Source organism: Filicampus tigris, chromosome 4 (assembly GCF_054856515.1).
Source record: "Filicampus tigris isolate MCC_2025a chromosome 4, RoL_Ftig_1.0, whole genome shotgun sequence".
In the NCBI taxonomy this organism is placed as follows: Eukaryota; Metazoa; Chordata; class Actinopteri; order Syngnathiformes; family Syngnathidae; genus Filicampus; species Filicampus tigris.
In genome coordinates, this window is record NC_141220.1 from 9,566,399 (window position 1) to 9,588,255 (window position 21,857).

At 43.5% G+C, this 21,857-nt stretch overlaps 1 protein-coding gene across 1 annotated transcript; it reads right to left on the reverse strand.

Annotated features, from left to right (window-relative positions):
• Positions 1-18,398: 18,398 nt before the first annotated feature.
• ascl1b (achaete-scute family bHLH transcription factor 1b) lies at positions 18,399-19,744 on the reverse strand. The gene has a single exon (XM_086028781.1). The coding sequence runs from the start codon at positions 19,618-19,620 to the stop codon at positions 19,048-19,050; it is 573 nt and encodes a 190-aa protein (XP_085884907.1). The 5' UTR covers positions 19,621-19,744; the 3' UTR covers positions 18,399-19,047.
• Between the last annotated feature and the right edge of the window lie 2,113 nt (positions 19,745-21,857).

A 21,857-nucleotide genomic window follows, 5' to 3' on the forward strand; every position in this document is an offset into this window, starting at 1 on the left:
TCGAGCCTCGTGAGCGGAGCCACCCAAGCACAACGCATTCAGCACAAGGACGACGAAACATCGGCAAATAAATTGTTAAAAGTGTTTGTTACAGATTATCCTTAAAACAGCTTCCCTTAACTAGAATCCAATGTTGCATTTTATGCAAAGGTCCTTGTTGATATCAAAATCGAAAGTTAACTTGCCATGATTACTTAGGGTGACAGAGCTTCTTCTTCTTTGTAGAGAGAAAGGAAGAAGAAGACAACAACAAAGAAGAAGCCGTCGCCACCGCCAACAACAACGAAGAAGAAGCAACAAGAGCAGAAATATTGACACTACTTTTTGCCTCGTACAACAACAAGGGTTTAAAAGCGCAATCATCCACTAGGAGTGTACCTTTGGCTAAAATACATTGTGAGGTTGTAGTTAAGGCACACCTGTGCACTAATCATGGTGTCTAATCAGCACCTTGATATGGCACGCCTGTGAGGTGTCAAAGGAGAAGTGCTCACTATCTCAGATTTAGACTGTATTTGTGAACAATATTTGAGAGAAATGGTGCTATTGTGTATGTGGAAAAGGTTTTAGACCTTTTGAGTTCATCTCATAAAAAATAGGAGCGTAAAACAAAAGTGTTGCGTTATTATTTTTGCTGTGAATTATTTTTTTATTCACAAATCTACTTACTCTGGCCATTTACTTGGACAGAAAGCTGCTATTCCTTCGTATAAATTTCAAGGTGGATGCACAGGTTAACTGTACTTTCTGCCATCTAGTGGAAGACCATTTAAATGTTCTGTCAGTAGATACACATTAGATGAACAGAGATACCTTATTTGGAGTAAGACCAGTTGAGTGAAATTGGATAATTACCCGATAATTACCACACCTGATGATCTCTCACAGTCCACTAATCACCGTAGAAAAGCTATAATTGACGCCATTGGAGAGAGGCTAACAGCAGAGGTTTCATAATTCATCAACATTATTTAAAGCTCAAGATCTGGCTAATTCCTTATTCACATCCACTTACCTTAGGGGCCCCACTTCTGCGTTAACAGTTTGACGAAACACCTTCTACCACACGTTCTATGTGCAAAAGTCCCCTCACATAGATACGTCTTACACAGTAAGCAGAGCTGAACTTTCAATTAAAGTGCCAGTACACGCAACAGCATTGCAAGATGTCACTCTGCTCTGAGACCAAATATATTAATTCTATACCCGTTTTTCCACACCCACTCGAATGCCTGTTTGTGTCACCAGTATTTTAAGTCCGGCAGACAACAATAGCTTTGCGGTCTGTCGGACGGGACCGAAAGGCATCCGACACACGGCTTTCTTAACAGGCTGTGAGTATCTTGTGAGTGGATTGAATTGTTTACAACTGTTTAAGTGTCAACCAAGATAGCATTCGGCTGCCAACACAACCACCGTCGGTCACCAGACTGACTGGCGATGTGTAAACTTTTTTTGACGGCGAACACGAACAAGACAAGCGGCGCATCGTGATGTTTCGCATTCAGTCTGATGTAGTGTATTGGCAGATTACACATGCAAGACAGCCTGGGCGTGTTTCTATAAGTCGTCAGTGAAATGGACGTTTGTCTGTGCTTGACACGGTTCGGGATGATTACAGGGACGGACGAAAATCCACCTTTTTAGAAAACTTCTCGTCTTCCGTCCTCCGTCCCCAAAATGAGCATCTGGACGGATGGACCGTTTCGTCCCTGGGATGGAATGCCCATCTCTGATGTCGAAAAGGTAGAACAATTCACTAATTTTGGAAAGGCACTGGTTGTCAAGCTATTTGGAAGGTCTGAATTCTGACCCAGAGAGACGGAGCACTTGTGCAGAGGGGGAGTAGAGAGGTAAGGGTGGTTTACATCCTTTATTGCTGTTGAAGACTTTTTCAGAAAGAAAGAAAGAAAGAAAAATGCTTAACACCTGCCTGGATGTTGACTTAAAATCTTTATCAGCAATATCTAATCGCTTGCCCCCACACTAGCACCAGCCACTGATAAATGGCCTCATGTTGGAATTCTCCTCCTCTAACTAGAAGACATGCTAAACACAGGTGTGAGCGTATGGCGGACAGATAGAGAGGAAATGTGAGCACTTGGTCACTGATGTGGTGACCATAGTTAATGCTTAAGCAGGTTTAGGTGTGCGTGTGTGAGTTTGTATGTTCATTTACCACTGGATGATGCGCGCGGGGGCCATGAACGTGGGCGGGTCGTTAAGAGAAGGCTGTTAACTAATACACTGTCATTAATGGTGAACAGAGTTGACTTGCAGCCACACGCCATTCAAATGACCTGAAACCTAACACCCATTCACAACATTTGAAGAGAGACCCGCTTTATTATCATGAGGTGCTTCTTAAAAATGAATGCATGTGGTGATTCATAGTTGTTGTTTTTTCTCCTCTTGCATGTAAAGAGGGGCTCTGACATTCCTTGCAGTGACTAAAAAGCAGAAAAGAAAATGAAGTGATGTTAAAAGCTGAAAGCAGCTCAGCGGCTCCCTTAGATCACCAACAATGATAGTTCTCTTCGGCGCACTGTGTGATGGGCGATACTGACACACTTCAAAGTGTCGGGATTACACTCCTTTGCTCGTGTTAATCCCAGGAGTCGGATGACGGCAGCTCCCATATAATGATGCTTTGGCCAAAGGTTTGAGTAGTAGCAGCAAAATCACATAGAAGAGAGTCTAAATATTGACTTTATTGCTGTGTCAACTTTTGCTTTGCTGCCATTCACACAAGAAAAGGGTGAGTCAAGATGAAAGCACCGTATGTAGGAGAATGCTTTACACTTCACGTCCCTACCAGGGTTATAATTGTTTCGGAATTTTCATTCTAGTTGGTTTTTATTTTCTTTTGACTTTATTCTTTTTTTTTTTAATTCACTTAGTTTTAAGCGTAAGTTTGTTAGGCTTTTTTTTTTTAAGTAAACAATTTTTAGTTTTGATTAGTTCAGTTTTAGTTATTTTATTAGTTTTCATTACCTATGATAACCTTGCCTTGGTGTGTAGCTAAACTATGCAAAAACGTGGGGAGTGACATATTTCACTTTTTCCAATGTTTGTAATATTAAAACAAATGTCACCCTGGTGACTCGGCCAGGTACGTGGTCTGAGAAACCCATTTTCCTACTGTTCTCTCCGAATTTAGGCCACTGGATCTAGGTGCCCACGGGGCTCCCGTGGGTACCGGCATTACTGCTGGGCCATGCTCCAGTGCCTCCTCTGTCATACTGACGGTTTTTACTTTTGTTGTTGGATATCAAATCAATTAGATATTGCTGATAAAGATTTTAAGTCAACATCCAGGCAGGTGTTAAGCATTTTTCTTTCATACTACAGATGTTACTCCACTCGGGGTAAAATCCTGCCGACAACGCCACTTGCGATCGGTTGACACACACGTCAATAGGATACAGAGGATCAGCAATCGGTTTCTTTTATTTATTTTAGCCCAATGTGAAAATGTTTGGTAAAACCAATCTTTTGGAAAGAGGGCACTGATGGGTGCCATGGGAGTCACTTGCATGTCACATTTGGATTAAAAAAAAAAAAGAATGACACATACGCTCTCCGGCTTTAAAAGGAGAAACGCAACAGCTCTCCCGGCTTTAGTGGTAGAAACGCGGTTATGCGCTCTCATCCTTAATGGGTTAAAAGATTTTTCTAAAACAAAGATGATAATGTAGGAGAAACGGAATTAGTCCATCAATCGGTCCACAAGGGGGTTTCGACCATTCAAGTCCATTCAAGGTTTCTTCCTTCAATGTCTACTTAGCTCGTCGAGTGCTTGGTTCGCAGTCCAAAAATCACGCTCTTCCGTTGACAGTGCAGTGCGGCCCGCACCGCCCGGCAGCCGCCGCCCGGCAGCCGCCGCCCGGCACTCTCACGCGACGTGTTGCACCTGTGCCCACTCCCCACTGTCCGACAGAGAGGGATTTAAGAGCACAACTCGTATACCCTGTCCTCCAATCACAGTCCCTTGATCCAGGCTGCGCACCTGTTTCTGGTAGGGGTTAATCGTTGCCAATCAGTGTGTCAATTATGGGTCAGGATTAGGGCAGAGTCATCTGGTGACACAAACAAACCAAAAAAAAACTTCATTGGGGTCACTGGTTCGCTTGACTGGTGTGAGGCAGTGTGGGTTCAGATCCCACTCAGTGATGGTGTGAGTGAATGCTTGTCCCTGCCCTGCGACTGATGGGACACCGGTCCATGACGTAGTTTGCCTTTTGCCTGAATTTAGCTGGGACAGGCTGCAGCTCCCCGCGGCCCAGAACAAGATAAGCGGTACCAGTATTGTCAACTATAGTTGACTTTGCCACTCCACATCATTTAAAGCTTGAGGGGACTAAACACGTGCTTTCGTCTTTCGAAAAGCCAATTTACATTCGACTTTTAACTCGCGCTTCTGCTGTCATCGCCTGACGGCTCCGACTTGGGCCAACGTGGCAAGGCACACTCTTCATAGAGCATGAGCATGAACATGTGATAGTTGTGTATGAGAACAGCGGTTAGCCTCACTCGCTTCAGCTAGTCCGTTCGTCACTAGTTTTTAAAAAATGAATCCCAACAGGGATTGTCACATGTCTGGCAGTGAGAAATGAGAGCTGGGGCACAGAAAAACAACTAGCTGCTAACTTTATCAGAAACACAATGCACACCAACATCATGACACCTGAATCACTTTACAAACAATGTGTCGTAACACTTTTTGCAATATGGCATACGGCCGTCTGATTGTACAAGTGGAACTAGTTTACCGAAAATGAAAAACATGCAGTTGTCTATTTTCAAATGCACAAATGAAACAGAAGCAGTGAATAGAGAAATGCATATTTTGGGGGAGCCTAGCCCTGGTGTACCATCTTACACAAAATGCTATGCTATCGACCAGAAGGCGAAATTTGCCAGTTTATTGAAGGGAAACATGCGCGCAGGGCTCCCACTAATGACAAAAACTAAATTCAGTGTAATGGTGAGTTATATTTTTAATCATTTGTTTTTGTCAGCCTATCAAAATATCTTTACATGAAACCAGTCCGTGGTGCAAAAAAGTGCGCTGAAAAATCAAGCAATCAATGATTCGATTATTTGACATCCATTTGTCTTTCATCACATAATTTTGTTTAACCCCTAGTTCATAAGAATATATTTTAAATAGTGACTTCAACATTGCTATAACAGCTTATATTTTCTTACACTGCACATTCTATTCCAAATCACATTAAAAAAAAGCAATTATTAAATGTGTTATTCCTTTACAGAAAGTGAAGCAAATTAATATTAGGCTATTCAAATAGCTAGCAGTGTCTTTCTTTTTCTTTAAAAATGCAACCAATCATTGCACTGTATTCAATATAAATGTTGGGTGACCAAATTTGTTCAGGTAACACACAATTTACCTGAACACAATTTGGTTCAAGGACTTCTACTGGATGTTTGGAAGGCCATTCGCCTCTCTGTCTGCGGAGTGGAATAGACACACTGTCAGGAGAACTCAAGTCCCATCACACCCAGAGGTAGATGTTAGAAATGACCAAATGTGAATGGACTAAAGCGTAAACACGTATATGCACGCACACAACAATGGTAACTGTGGTTTCCAGCTTCCACCGTAAGAAATCTTTTTTCTGTAACTGCTGAGCCTGTTCTGTCATGATATGGGTTGGAGTGGTGGAGTTAGGACCCAAGTGCAGGGAAGCAGGAGAGGCAAGGCAAGAGTGCAGGGTGTTCTCAAACAAAAAAAGGAATTTAACCCGTTAACTTCAGCGTTTGTGAACAACATCTCTTTTAAATTGCTAAATACAGCTTCTGCAAAACATAATGATTATCTACGACAATATTTAACAATAAAGAACAAAAAAAATGATGGATAGACTTTCATTGATTTTTGGGAATATTTATGTCATTGAAATGTCTCTGCTGTTATTCCATAATGATGTGACATTTTGAGCTGCAGTAGGTACTGGTGTACCACTGCCAACTACTAGAGGAATCAGAATGAGAAAAAGGTGTTAACTCCAGCAATCAGAATGAGAAAAAATGTATTTGATATGTGACGTGTGACGAAGTGTCACCCAGCAAGAGAAAAAAAAAAGATGTCGTCATGACAACACCCGTTCTCATATATTGGCCACCGTATTCGGAATAAAGTTGAATAACAAAACTGCAATTTACTAAAAAGTACATTTTCCCACTCATTCATCGCTGTGATATGGAGACTTGTGACTTTATTCATGTTTGGCTGTATGCTGGCGTCACACTAATAAACCGTCGTAGTCTGGGGAATACAGGCTAGTTATGAATGATGCGGAATAAAAGCGTGTAAACTGAATGTTAAACGATCATCCAGGATGTCATGTTTGCCTTGCTCGCTTAAGTACTGAGTGTGTGTGTGCGTGCGTTTATATTTGTTGGTTCAACTCGGCGACTGTTTTCTGAGTGTGCGTTTAAGCTTTTGTTTAGCGTGCTTGCGCGGTCGCAAAGTTTTCCTCGTAATCCATATGGCTCGTGGTAAAACAGAGTTGCTCTTCACGGTGAGCTTTTTGGCACATCTAACAATGTTATTCCCACCGACGTCAGTCTTGTGAACTCCAAACCATTTACAGACTACGGACAACGTGGACTCGCGCCTAGCTATAAATCCCCGCTAGACACTCCTCCATGAAATGAGGGGGAAACAGCTCCGCTGCAGTGCAGACAGACTCGCATAACCAGGTCCTGCCCGCTGATTCGGCGAATGATTATCACTTCCTCCTCCTCTGCCGTCAATGCACACTGATTTTTCAGCATTTCCTACAACTTTGCGGCCGTCGGCTGACTCGCTTTGAGGCAGTATTAATACTCGAAAATGTAAAATTACACATCGTGTAGGCAAGATTGACGATGACACCGATAACAATCTATATCGCCCACCTCTAGGGCCAAGAACCGATCACTGCGGAACTCCACATGTAACATTACAGAACTCAGAAGTCACATTGCCATGAATTACACGGTGTGTCCTCTCTGAGGTAGGAACTAAACCAGAAAGTGCTGAGCCTGAAATACTAACACATGTGTAGAGGCATTCTAACAGTATACTAGAGAATGCAATTTCTGGAAAAATTGTGTGTGATGGTTGAGATGCTGAATTAAAATTTGTGGATTGATTTGAAATGATTTTGAATGATGTGGAATGATACTAAACGACAGAAGGATATACAATGGAGAACACGTGGAACGTGGAATGGTTTGAAATGAGTCCAAAAATGTAGAAAGTAGAGGATAAAACAAAACAAATCTAAAATACTGGCTTTGATTTTGGAATTTTGAAAAAAATTAAAAAGAGTTATGAGAATAAACTGAACAGTTTGAAGTTGTAATGGTTGTAATCAGTCAAAAAATGTAGAAAAAGAACAAATGTACCTGTATCATATCCGCCTAAAGAATTTCTCCATAAATATAAGTACAACCCTCACCCAAATAGGACATCGAGGCACTGAATATAATACCACCTAATGTTCTTTATTGATCATGAATCAATGCACTCATACCTAAAATAAATCACTTTCCCTCCTACTGACTGGCATAAATTACTGCTTGACTATGTTTGAGTACATTTCTTTCCAGAAGGTTTATTCATTGATTCAGGCCATTTAACCTCATTTGCTTTAAAACCCAACACTGGGATGAGTTTGCTTGCTCTCTGGAGTTGATGTAATAACACAGGCCCTACAAGAACTACAAAGAAAGTGAGGGGCAAGTACACAAATTATAAGAGATACCACCTAGAGAGCAGGTGAAAACACACTGTGAGCAAACGGTAGGTGTCACTGAACAATAGAAGGCCAGACACCTTCAGTATAGAGTGAACGTAGGCACACACTGATAGAGGCCAACATGGTCATAAAAAAAAGTGAGAGTTTGACCAATGAGACCACACAAGATCTCCAGTATACAAATACGTTTGTCGGAACAGGTTTTTTCAAGCTTCGGTGTTTTTTGGCTTGTGGGAGCCCATCATCGAATCACTCCGGCACACTTTTGTCCGCTCTGATACATTTGAAATAGATTAGCTGCTCATGCCTCTGGTGTCGCTGAATGCGTCTGAAACGGGATTACACCATGACTTGCCTTCATCTCCGTCCTGCATCCTTTCCTTTGCTTTTAGAGTTTTGCTCTGGACATTGGCTGGCCCTTCTCTCAGGCCGAGAAAGCCACGCTGATGAGCCCAATTGGTCTGAACTCTCGGGGCCAGCAATAATCTCTCTTTAGGCTCTCAGAAGGCTGAGAGGGTGGAGTGAGCCATAAGAACCCTCTCTGTCAGCTTGAACCAGCCAGCAGAAAGAAAAAGTCATAATTATAGTGCTCTCTCTGGCTGGATTTAAATAAATCTTCCTGGTTGGGGGCCCTATATGCACACGCACACACGCACACACACACACAGACTGCAATACACTTCAATAAAAAGGCACTAATCAATCAGAGGTTCCCCTGCCATGGCTTCATTGAAGGCCCAGTCTGAAAGAGCGACTGACAGCCCTCAACCTCCCAGTATTGTTAGACGAGACTGATTAGGCCTCTGACTGGCTACCTCAGCCACCAGCTAGAAAAGCGCAGAGGTCAAAGGGTCTCCATTTGAAATCGACAAGCACTGAAAAGTTCTGGACACCTGCTTTTTAAAGTGATGCTTGTCTCTGCGCTTCTATCCTCCTTTTTTGTCATTTGCAATTTGAGGGCAACGCGGGGAGAGAGTTGTTTGAGGGACGTGTGAGTGCGTGCGTGGGCGTGTGTGTGTGTGTGTGGGTGTGTGTGTGTGTGTGTGTGCGTGTGGCTCAAGTTAAAGGGGGAGCTTGGCCGTGGGCCCAGGGCCGTAACAAAGAGGGGACGCTTTTTACATGCACATCCAGACAGAGTAAATTGACCTGCCAAGCTAATACAGGGCGAATAAACATTTGGAAAAAAGAAATATACTGTGAAATCATCAGCATCTTTTTAGCCTCATTTTAAGCTAAAATGTGCTGAAAAGGTGCTGAACAGCTTAAGATGCTTAGAAATGACAACATGCTTTCAATGGTTTCAATGGTTCTCTGTGGACATGAGCACTCATGTTATTCCTTTGCTCACACCAGTAATGAATAATTATTATCTATACATGGCACATAAAAGCATGGAAGTAAACTATTGAATAAAAGTACGTTTTGTGACGTTTTGTTATTTCATGGATTCCTCTGAATGACCCCCAGAGCAACTCATTCCTGAGGTGTATGTTTTGACTCCATCCCTCCAAAGATTGTAAGAATGTGTGCTGGATTCCCATTCTCTTATTCTTTCCTCTTTTTTACCGGAATCAGCTTTAAGCTTTTACAACAATTTCGCCCATTTAAAATAAGAGCCACTCCATCAGTGGGGGACAATAGCATATACTGACAAAAAGTCTGAAGGCTTTACGCCACCCTGCCATCACTCTGCTCCTTTCCATACAGCCGCTGCTGGTGACTGGTAAATGCCACTCTCAATCTTTCTCTTTTCTCTCCTCATCCCTTTTTACTCCTCCTATTCCTTGGCCTCAATGGGTGTGTTAAGTATTGTGCTCTGTGATGGGGGCGGTGAGTAAGTCAGCATCATTAAACGCAGGCCAGGCCTGTGGCCAGATCAAAATAATTAACTGGAGAGGTCACAAGCTAATGAAATGAAACGGGGCACTGAAAGGAGCCCCTAAATGGTGCTCACTAATCCCCCCTTTACCTTGTTTTAGGGAGGGGGCAGGACTTCATAAGACAGGGCATCTCTGCTGATAATAGGGGGGACTTGTGGGGCATGCGCGCAAATGCACGTGTGTGTGCATCTGTGTGTGTGCACTGTGCATGCTCAACCATGTTTGACTACTAATTTAATTTTCTAGAAAAATATTGTAAATATTCTAAATAAATAGAAAAAATATATTTTTTTTTTTATTATATTATATATATTAGATTCTTATTATTTCTTATATATGAAGAAAGGTAAAAATGATATTCAATTTTTTCCTTTGTGTATGTTTCGTCACTGACACAGGGGGGGGGGGGGGGGCATAGAAAATCTTGCCTAGTTCACCACATTGGGAGTTTGCACCGCTGAGTGAACGCCAATCAAAAGTGGCTCCTCTCATTTCCTTTCAACTCAGCGCGGGAAAGGCGTGCCGTCGAGCAAAACAGAAATAGTTACTAACTGCCTGGTTGCTTTGACAGCCTGGTCCCTCACTCAAAACTGTCCCCCAAGCAACAACAACTCACTATTTTCGCCCCGCGCTCGCCGCGGCCATCGAAGCCTCTCTGCGAAAAATAGACTAATGATGGACTGCATACAAATGGAGGACTAAACAAAGGGGTTTCCATCTATGCTTATTCCGTCTGTTTTAAAACTTTTCCCGTCATTCGTCAACCGTCAGCAAAACGGGCGTCCGTCAGTGACGGATAGACGGACCGCCGAATGAAGATAACTACAATTATTTGTCTTTGTTCCCTGTATTACTGTTTAACTTTGTTCCTTATGTTTTTTATTGCAAAGAACTTTGCTTCAAACTAGTTAGTAATCTTAATTTATTGTTTGCATTATTTATTCTTTATTCATTTTAATGAGCCACCTTTTTTCGACCATTGAACCAAATGTTGGAATCTTTCCATTGGGGCATACTTCATTCCTTTGGCCTATTTACAGGAATTGTTTTTACAGTGAATGACTCTTCCCCAAGGATGAAGTGCTTCTACTTAAAGTGACAGAAATATTGATATTCCAAAACTCCCTGTCCATCCTGGTAGGTTAATTAATTTATATTAATTCAATGAAGTGAAAATATCAATGTTGCTTTAGTTATCGTGAGCTTGTTTTGGCATAGGGAAAACGTGATGGCGAGGCTACTTTGCTCACTAGTAAACTCGCAGCACTTTAACTACACCACTGAAATAAAATAAATAATTAACTACATAACTATGAAATAAAAACGAATAACAGAATCAAATCTCTAACTATGCACTTTTCAAATACTTCTACTTTAAGTACCGGTACATTTAGTGTGAGAAAATATTTTTGATATTCAAGTACAGTTGATGTCAGATACTTTAAGAGTTTTATTCAATATTCTACAAGATATCTCTCTCTTCTTCTGAAGTTATTTTCCATTAAGATGCTTGTACCGTACACAAGTATCACTTTCAGGTACTTTAGACTATTTTCAACTGCACATGCCCTAGCTGGGATACTAACTTCAGTTTGGGAGAAGGTTGTGTTTTTGTTTTTTGTACTTCCAAATAGTAATGCAGAGAACTTGAACAACCAACCAGATGCAACGCTAAGATGAGATAATGCAATGATACACATGAGACAAAAATGCCTCTGTCTAAGGCGAACAATAGAAACATGTGCCATATTGACGACAGTGTGTGTATTGCTGTGTGTCACTGATCAAGTTCTGCAGGGGCATGCTCCAACCTGCTTAGAACTCAGGGGCATAACTGTGTGAGTACAATATGTGTTTGAATGTTTGGAAGCGGGTTGGGGTGTGTGCGTGCGCGTATGTGTGTGTAAAACTGAGACCTGTAGACAGACAACAAATTTGCACAGCAAGCCATCTTTAAGACGTTACAACGTTTTGTTGAGTGAAAGAAAACACCTGATGGTGGCAGGAGAAAGCGGACAAGCTTTTTAAACGGAACTTCGAAAGGACAAGTCTCCACATGATGTGTATTCAGACCGTTTGAGGAGTCACTTTTTTTTAAATGATGACTTAACATCTTGGGATCCATATTTGGAGTCAGTGCAAATGCGTTCAAGCATAAAAACAGTTGCATCTTTTTTTTGTGATTTTTTTGCTGGCGCAAACCTTGTTGAGCATATTTGGGAATTTGGCAGATGGTGCTGCGCCATGTTGGCCGTTCGGTGTACCAGGGGTGTTTCTTTGACATGTCCCTGGATGCCCCTGAAATTTTGGTGACTGAAAGTTAACTAAACTTTACGCCTGCTGGCTGGGCTGCCGCTCCCCACGCGTAGATACTGGAAAGTTCATCAGGCACCACCGTCTGTGGGGGGGGGGCCCCAATTGGCGCGAGGAGACGCACTGGGACATCATCGAGAACGCACGTCATGCGTGAACGCCCCAACATGTACTTGATATGTTGTTCAAATATCTGTTACCCGCCACCCCCTCGCCGCCGTCAAGAAATTGTTATTGTTGCATGAAAAGCTGATGTTTGCCCCAGGCATCAAGCGACCTTTGCACATCATCATTCAAATATCCATCATCAGCTCCCACACCAGCCACTCCCCATCGACACAAAAATTTCGGGCCATAAAAACGGTGGAGCGTGGGGAGCCAACATCTGATTTTTCATCTTAGGGGTAGTGGCGGAACCGCCTGTTGGAATCAGGTCTTGGCGCAGGTGGTGTAACGTGATTTTCATGCATTAAACCCTCTAAATCATTTTATAAATCAATGAGTTGAAAGTAATATTATTATTATTATCATTACTACAATCTTTATTGTATTTCATCACCCTCTTAAAACAAGGACCTGTGTGTTGACAAGACTTTTTTTTTTTACCTTAAAACATCTACGCAGGATGCTGGACACCTCTGCTTAAATCGCCTATATCCTTAGTCAATGCAACACCTGTACAATAATTATGTTTTAAACAGCATTTTGATATGCTTGTCTGTAGTAGTCTGATGGACTACTAGCAAGCCTAATGTACTCCTTAAATGAAATGTAAAGAAATGTAACTATTTAATACTACTACTAATTATAAAACATGCACTGTAAAACAGTTGGGTTAAAAATAACACAATTGCGGGTCAAAAATTGACCAATCCACACGTTGGGTCAAGTAGTGGATCGGTCCTTTTTTGGCCCAAAATTGTGTTATTTTTAAACCAACTGTTTTTAGAGTGTGAAATCGAGATTAGCATGTTTGGGTCACAGTTGAGATGTTCCGGGTTCAAATCCTGGCTCTGAGTTTTTAAGTTTTCTGTAGGAACTCCGACTTCATCTGAGCTTCAGAAGGCGTGCGTGCAAGGTGAAAGTGAATGTGACCGGTTGTTGGGATATGCATATGGGCTAATGAGAACAAGTGCTATAAAAATGGATAACGATAATAATACTAAGGCTCTATGTTTGTCATTTTCTACTCATTATATTGAAATGTCTTTTTTATTTTCCCTGCATTTCCAAATTTCGTGCTCATATTGACTCTAACTTCCTCATATAGCCCAAAAGAAAAGCACACACCGCATGCTTCAAGCTTGCGCTAAATCATTGGGCCAGCATAAGCTCTGTATCACAGGAGTCCACCAGCCTCCAGTTTAAACCATCAATAATTAGCACATCCGTTAGAGTAGAATTAACCTGTAAAATGAGACAAAAGAGGCAAGAAAGTTGGAGCTGAGAAAGAGGGTAAGTGTGAGGTAATGGGCAGCGGAGAAATAAGGGAGGACAGAGAGGATTAAAATTGTTTGAATTAGGTCCACGCTCGCCCCATTCATTTGGTATTCTGCTCAAATCAACGCTTTTGTTGAGCCTGGTGTAAAGTAGTGTCAATCATCTCGACCCGGTTTTGGAGAATGGGCAAATTTATTATGAATTTTCTCCTGCAAATAATGAGTCGTACCCCCTGCCTGCGCTTTCCTTCTCCCCCAAGCCACCTCTTCTCACTCTGCCTTTCCTCCACCCCCGTATCACTGCTGCAGAATAGGCAATAGAGAGTGAAGTTAGCAATCTCAGGGCCACTCGCATTCTGGACCCACATCAAAGTGACACAGACGTCCAATCAGATTTGTCTTACAGGCATTACATGATGAATATGGTGCAGCCGGAGCACAAAAGCACCTTTGTGTCTCCTCCAAGCAGAGACTATTCACAGCCCACCACAGCCAGCCAGAGTGGAAGTAAATGGCCAAAAGGGCCCGGGACAGAAAAAAAACACCCAAACTTGTGCAGCACAATAGCCCATGCAAATCACAGCCCCCGCCACCTCCACACAACACACTACTACACAGCCGCACCTCCAACTCCTTCCCCCCCCCCCTCTTCCAGCCTGAGCTTGGTTCCTCACACATGCAGAGGTGTCAAGGGTGTCAGGGATTCACGTCCATGCCCCTTTTCATTCCGTGGACTGAAGATTGACTTTTTTCTTCACTAAGCACAAGTGACTTTGTGGCTGTCAACAGAAGACATCTATTTAAGACTTTTGCTTGGAGTGTGGATTTCCAGCACACATAGCCCCATTGAGAGGAAGGACAAATTCAAGTTCGAGAGACACAATTAACCCGGTATAACACTATGGAAATACTCAATGTAAATTGTCACCATTTTCAGCAGAGACCTAATATCATCATCATCATCATCAAGATAAATCTGTGTGCTCTGGTTAGGATTACAGCTCACTTTACATTTTTGGACTTATAATCAGGAGAATAGTCATACATTCGTTTCCATGCCAACCCCAACTTTAGCGACCTACAATATGGGATGGAACCCAGCCAGGACAGCTCTCAGATTGTGTCGGTGCTAACGACAGCTTTTGTCACTGACTGTGTTTACATCCGGTCTATAACCCGTTTAAAACACGAATATTGGCAGTATTTGTTTTTTTAAATCCCATGGAAATGCGTACGAAAACCTGAATATGCTCTAATTCAGGTTTTTAAAAACTCTGTCTCCTCATTCATGTAAACGGTATATTCCGAATGTTTCGGAAATTGGAATTTTTGACCTTAACCGAATATTGACTGCATGTAAACGTGGTCCGTTTCTCTGGTTGGAATAGCCCACAAGACCCTCAACTTGTTTTCTACAGCTCAGCATCAAACAAATGCTAAACTCTCAAATGCAAATAAAAAAGTTTGTCAATTTGTTTTGTTTTGACAAAAACATGCCAATTTTTAAGTGCAGTCTACGTCAATTAGTGCCTCCATCACATGTGAACAAACACTCCCACACACATCCTCTAAATAATGTCAGACCTTTTCAAGCCCTAAAGATGCTGTTTTCTTCTGACTATGACCTGGGTCAGCACCCTAAGGGTTCTTTTGATTTGTTTCTCTGTTAATGGAACCAGAACTAACTTTTCCCTTTTTTGTGTGTTGTTAAATGAACATACTATAATTTATTTGTAACTGATTCAGACTGTTTTACTTTTTGAAAAAAAAAAAAAAAAAAAGATAAGAACAAAAATAAAACCGACAATATGGGTGGCGGAAGCGCACATGTATCAAAAACAAAAAAATGTTCTCTGCCTTTGTTCAATACTTTGTCGATGCACCTTTGGCAGCTGTCACTGTTTCAAGTCATTTGGAAAATGATGCCACAAGCTCGGCCCACCTATTTTAGGGCAGTTTCATAAGTTCCATCAAGTTGGACGGGGAGTGTCAGTGCACAGCCTTTTTCAGACCTCTCGGTAGATGTTCAGTTGGATTCTTGGAAGCTTTGGCTCTGCCTGAGCCACTGAAGCACATTCACAGAGTTGTCCAGAAGCCGCTCTTTTATTGTCTTGCCTCTTTGCTCAGGGTCATTGTCCTGCTGACGGATGAAACGTCAGGCCCGTCTGAGGTCAAGAGCGTGATGGAACCGGCTTCCATCCAAGATGCTTTCTGCTTTCATTTGTGCCTCAATCCTGCAGTCTACCATTTGCTGCATGGCCACTCTTCCAAACAGGCCTGGTTGATAGATTGCTTCAAAAGATTGTTGTTCTTTTGGAAGATTCTCTTCTTCCAATAGTGGAACACTGGAGCTCTGACAGAGGTTTCTTCTCCTCCTATCACTCAGTGTAGACAGGCAGGGAAGAGTCCCGGTGGTTACAAAATTCTTCCATTTATGGATGATGGAGGTCATGTTTATTGGGATCTTCAAAGCAACAGAATTTACCACATAGGGACTCCAATTTAACTGTAGCTTCTTGCTGTAGTGGTAGCTTTGTGTGTGTGTGTGTGCGCGTGTTCTGAATATTTGATATAATATAATGATGGCCTTTGTTTCATAATGTATATGAATACAACTACGACAAATACAAGTGAGTACAAAGAAAAAGACATGCTGATCTCACTTTGTAGGGCTGAATGAATCACACTGAGCTCCTCAGTGGTGTCTCACAAATCAGTTATGCAAACAGCACCACTTAGATTGATATCATGTAAATATGCTCTGAATTCTTAATGCTGTGTTGTGTTGCTTGTTTGCGGGGACACCCCGCCCCTCCTCACCCCCCAACTCTTGACTCTCGGCACATTGGCCTGGCTGCACAAATGGGTTGCATGTGATGGATCATTTAATGATGGATTAACATGAACATGGCCCTTATATTTGCAACATGAAAATGACCCTACAGGACAAAGTAGCATGAATAAATTCATCTTGTCCCGCCATAGCAGAGGAGAAAATTGCGTATCAATCAATCCGTCAATGGACAAACGCTTTCTTTCATTGCGGGAGCTGGCCTCTGGTTGACACTCAAGGACATCAGAGACACCATCAAGCGTGTCATAATGGGGCAGCGGGGTGTTGCACGCCCAAATTTGATTTGTCTTTGGGAGTCCTGGTGTCGTAGGAGGGCTATACGACACATTATGTCCTTGAAGTCATTTATCACTTGTTTGATCCTGACTGTGCCACCGACCAATAGATGCACCAGAGTTTTTGTCACCGCCCCCAGCCTCCCCCAACCCCAAGTGCAGGCACGTGGCTAACACCTGCAGGCCGTGTGCGTGTAAGTGTGTGCGTGCGTGTGTGGGTGTGTAGCCTTTTTACAGAGCATTCAAGGACCCGTAACTTAAACTTCAGTTGAATAGGACCCACGCCCCATACCCTCCCAAAGAGACAGAAGAACCAACTGAGCCAATCGAGGAGTAAATGTAATCATAATAATGAGAACGTTATTGTTTAAACTTTAAACCACCACAGAATTGTACCTTTGAAAAGGTGAGAGGAGTTTGCGATGATTACCATGTAACCCAAAACAGAACTTACCGTTGTGTCAAAAAACAGCACACTTATCGAGGGTGAAAGTGAGTAAAAATCATATTTAAAGGAAGACAAAGTATACCACGATGTTATGTGTGTTTATTCTCTATGTGAATACACCCGCCCAGGCACACACAAGACTCTCCCTCCTCATACTCGTCACTGTGCCACGGGTGTGCCGCCGATAAAATCAAAGTTCCGATTAAGTACATTGTTAGTTGTCTAGCGAAGCGACAGTACAATGGCTAACTTATTGTTGCACTTTAATGAAGGTTGAGAATGCTAAAAAGCATGAAGTTGATGTTATTTTATGCACTTTGTATAATTCTTTTAGTCTGATGGCCAGTTAACTGATTTGCTATACTTTCATGGCACTTTATGTTTAAACACAATATCGCTATACATGAACTTGCTGTGTGAAATTTGCTTTGAAGTTAAAAGAGATTGTGTTCGCTCTCAGAGATTTTACTCAATTATAAGTACAATGATAAGGATTTTGGAAAAAAAAAATTAATAGCACAATATTTAATTAAATCAATAGTAATATAACCGAAATTGTCAAAATAATTATTAAATTAATTATAAATAAAGTAGAGAAAGGGAGAGGGGCAGACACAGAGTCAGACTTATATATTGATATTATTTTATCAAACATATTTTAGCTACGGAATACATATAATTGTGACCTCGTAATGTGCTGCATCAGGAAAACAATACACTTTGAGTCATGATCGATCTGTGTGGCTCTTTTTGCCATCAGACTTTGATGGCTATGATGATAATAGTTATAATTGAGTTTAATCATCTCCAATGAAGGACCCAAATTTAAATAATGAGGTGCAAAGAAAGCACAATGGCGCCCACAGTGGGGTGTTGTGCTCCCTATTTTGCGCGAGGTGTGCTTGTGATTGAGCCTCGCATGAAAAACACAGTCGGGGATACAACTAGCCTACAAGGCCAGGTTTTTATTTAGATTGATCTGAGTCGGGCCAATACGAATTTTGACCTGAGTATTGTCTTGCTGACGTTCCCGGGGCCGTATTTCAAATGGGCTTTGAGAAGAGTGAATTGCCCTCCCCTCCAAAAAAGCACTCTCCCTGCAGGCGGAATAGTGCAGGCATGAAACAATGCAATGCAAGAAAAGTAATATTAATCTCCCCTCCCTGAATGCAGACAAAGAGTCGTGGAAGGTGCGCGTCTCTAATGCTTATTGAGGGCTCACCCAGCTGCGCAATTTTAGCCCCATGTGCCCAATCAAATCGGGGAAAGGTCACCGAGGAGGCGGGCGGGGGCTGGACTTGAATAGAAGTGCTCCGTAGTTTGCTCAATTACCGCCACACACTCCCTCCCACGCGAGAACATAAGGTCATAAAGATGGAAGCAAAGCGACACACACACACACACACACACAGGCATGTAATATAAATAGATTATTTTATTTATAAAAATCGTTTTACACAAATATATCTGTTAAAATCAAATATGTACATTTGGAGGCTACAGGAAGTGGAGAGCAAGTGCATACATCAAAAGAGATCTCCTTATCGCCCCTTATTTTTAGATATATTTATATCAAAAGGGGAAATAAACTACAATTCGTCCCAGGTAGTAACCTTGATATTGCTGATAAAACCTAGCCCATCAGTCAGTGACAATTTTCAGTGTACAAAAATAGGTCTTCATGTTACAATGAATAGCAAGAAAGAAATGTACATGTCTGTCCATGCATCTTCAGCCATTTGAGGACGGTTGCGGTAGTGGTTGCGTGTGTGTGTGTGTGTGCGTGTGTGTGTGTGTGTGTGTGTGTGTGAGTGTGCGTGTGTGTGCGTGTGAGAGCGTCAGCTAATTGCACTTATTCAACAGTATTTACTTCTGCGCGTCAACATGACACAGTCCAAGTCCTTCACTCCGTCGTTCCCTCGACTCCTGTCATTATTGCTTGGCTGCTTTGCTAGCAGAGTCAAGTGAGGGCGGGCGGTCACAACATTGTTCGAACCTGCCGTGTGTCCAGTCTGGGCCATGCACCGGCTCGCTTTTACGCACGGGCGCCGCCGTGTGGTGCTGCGTCAGTACCGGTCGAACCAAGTGGTGAAGTCCAACAACTCCTGCTCCTCGGAGCTCAGAGGCTCGTCGGACGAGTACGTGGAGTGGGGCGACTCCGGGTCGGCCGAGTAGGCGTTGGAAAGCGTCGGCGAGGGCAGCCCACACTGGAACGCCGCCGACACCGCGTCGTGCTCGTCTAAAAGCTGCTGCAAAGCTCGGATGTACTCCACCGCTGAGCGCAGAGTCTCCACTTTGCTCATCTTCTTGTTGGCGGCCCCGTTGGGCACGTGCTGGCGCAGCGTCTGGAAGCCCATGTTGACCTGCTTGACCCGGTTCCGCTCCCGTTCGTTCCGCCGGGCCACGGCCACGGGCTGCTGCTGCGGGATGGAGTAGCCCAGGCCGTTGAAGCTCAGGCGCCGCTTGCAGCGCAGCAGCTCGGGCGAGTTGGAGCGCTGTCTCTTCAGCACCTTGCTTCGGTTCTGCTCGTGCGCGGTCGGGAGCGAGCAATCGTGCGCCGGGGCGTGCACGCTCAAACCGGCGCGTCTCTCAGTGAGCGCGAAGGCGAAGGCGGTCTGCGTGGTGGTGATGGTTGCCATGTCTGTGACAGCTCCCGTGATGGATGCGGTGACGCTTGGCTCTCGTGTCCTTCGCGTGGGGGGACCGTGTGGTGGCCGACTGTGGTCCAAGTCTCTCTTGACTGCTGTTCTGCACGAGCCTATGTGACCCAAACTTTGGCAGCACTCCTCTTTTTCAACACGCGCCCTGACACACACCCCACCCAAGCACCCACCCCCTCCTCGCACGCTCCGTGGCGAGGCCCCGCCCCCGCTGTGTGATTCTTCTGCGGGCCGGCTCCCTCGGGCCAGGCGCGTGGCTCCGGGAGCTCAATAAACAATCTGAGCTTTCACTGGGCCCTGAGCACGCGCTGGACTAATTTGCATTCCAATGTCTCCAACTTGAAGGCCCATTGGTCCATTCAAACGGCCTGCAACCGTGCGAGTAGAAAGCAGGGAGCTCGAGGGGGAGAGGTTGGGCGGTGTGGGGGGGGGGGGGGGGAGACACAGAAAAGACTGGAAAAAAAGGGGAGAATGAAAAAGTGAATGGTTGGACTCTTTGAAATGCCTTTTGAATTTGACAATGTACCCCTGGCAAGTCTTCAAATTTTAAGTCCTCTCCCCCCACCATCGTTCTCCTCTGGCGCTTTACGATCACAAATACCAAGACGCTTGGTGCTGTATCCAGGCTACAGCTCTTCGCAGCCAAATATATGCTAAGCGTGTCTCTGTGCACAGTAATTGGCAATTAGACAAGTGGCGCGAGGACGCGATTCACTCCAAAGTAAACATTGTTTATGACATGCAGGCTATGTGCACTCTGTTGCGTTCGTTGTTGTTGGAATCAAAAGACATTGCTGCGGTATTAAAACCGCACGCAGAGGGAGTTCATAATCCCAAATTGAAGTGCAGGTGCCTAGAGGCATTTCAGCACCATCTCAGAGTGGACAGTTTGATAACAAGAAATAATTTTCTTGCCGTTTTAAATGTGCACCATGCTTAAAAATGTTAGGGGGGAAACTACTTGGGTTTGTTCAGGTACTGTTAAGTATTATCTGCGCACTGGCGGTCTTTTTCAGAAGAAACTCAGCGACTCAATGTATGTGGAAAAAAAGATAATTACGCCACCTTCTGGTATAAATCAGAAATTGCAACCAATTCACCTTCTGGTCCAGGCACGGTGCCAACACATTTTATGGGACTTAGAGGAGGCTTGGCGATGGGTGGGTTGCTGATAAAATAATCGATTTCATCACTTCACTTTTTTATTCAGAGACTGTCGGGTTTTTTTTGTGTGTTTTTTTAAGGATGATCAACCGCACAAGGTTGTTCAATATAAACGCAGGCCTATGTTTTAATTGAATTTAGATAAATAACATTCCAACACTTAAGCCTAATACGTACAAGTGACAACGGACCAATGGCAAAATCTCGAACCTAAAGCGCAGGACTCCCTCGTTACCGACCCCCGCCGTTCCCCCTCCCTCACTAACACAAACGGGGTAAAGGTAATCATGGGAGCAGGGATTGAATTAGAGCAGAGTGGTTAGTTGTGAACGTCTTAATGTTATTAAATGTAATCATACGAATAAAAAATGTGTTAACGTATAAAATAAAATACCGGGCGTGGCAATTGTGGTGGGTTGGGCTTTACTGGAGCTCCACACATTACTGTCGGTGCTATAGCACCCCCTAGCCCCCGTGTTGTGTTGTGCCCGTTCTGGTCGTCTCCCCAAAACTTAAAACGTGTCACCCATCCATCATCCATCCATCCATTATCGATACCGCTTCTCCTCACAAGGGTCGCGGGGCGTGCTGGAGCCCATCCCAGCTGTCTTCGGGCAGTGGGCGGGGGATCCCCTGAATTGGTTGCCAGCCAATCGCAGGGCACACAGAGACAAACAAACATTCGCACTCACAATCACACCTAGGGGCAATTTAGAGAGTCCAATCGACCTACCATGCATGTTTTTGAATGTGAGAGGAAACCAGAGTACCCGGAGAAAACCCACGGAGGCACGGGGAGAACATGCAAACCCCACACAGGAAGGCCGGAGCCGGGATCGAACCCACGACCTCTGAACTGTGAGGCGGACGTGTTAACCAGTCGACCATGGTGCCGCCAAGCCATCCATCAATTTTCGTTTATTTTCTTATATTTCTTTTTAGAGTCTACAACCTAACATGCATTGTTTATACGGGGAGAAGATGCAAACATCAGCCAGGAAGGCCTGAGTCGACATTGTAACCCCGAAACTCTGAACCGTGGCAGGCGTGCT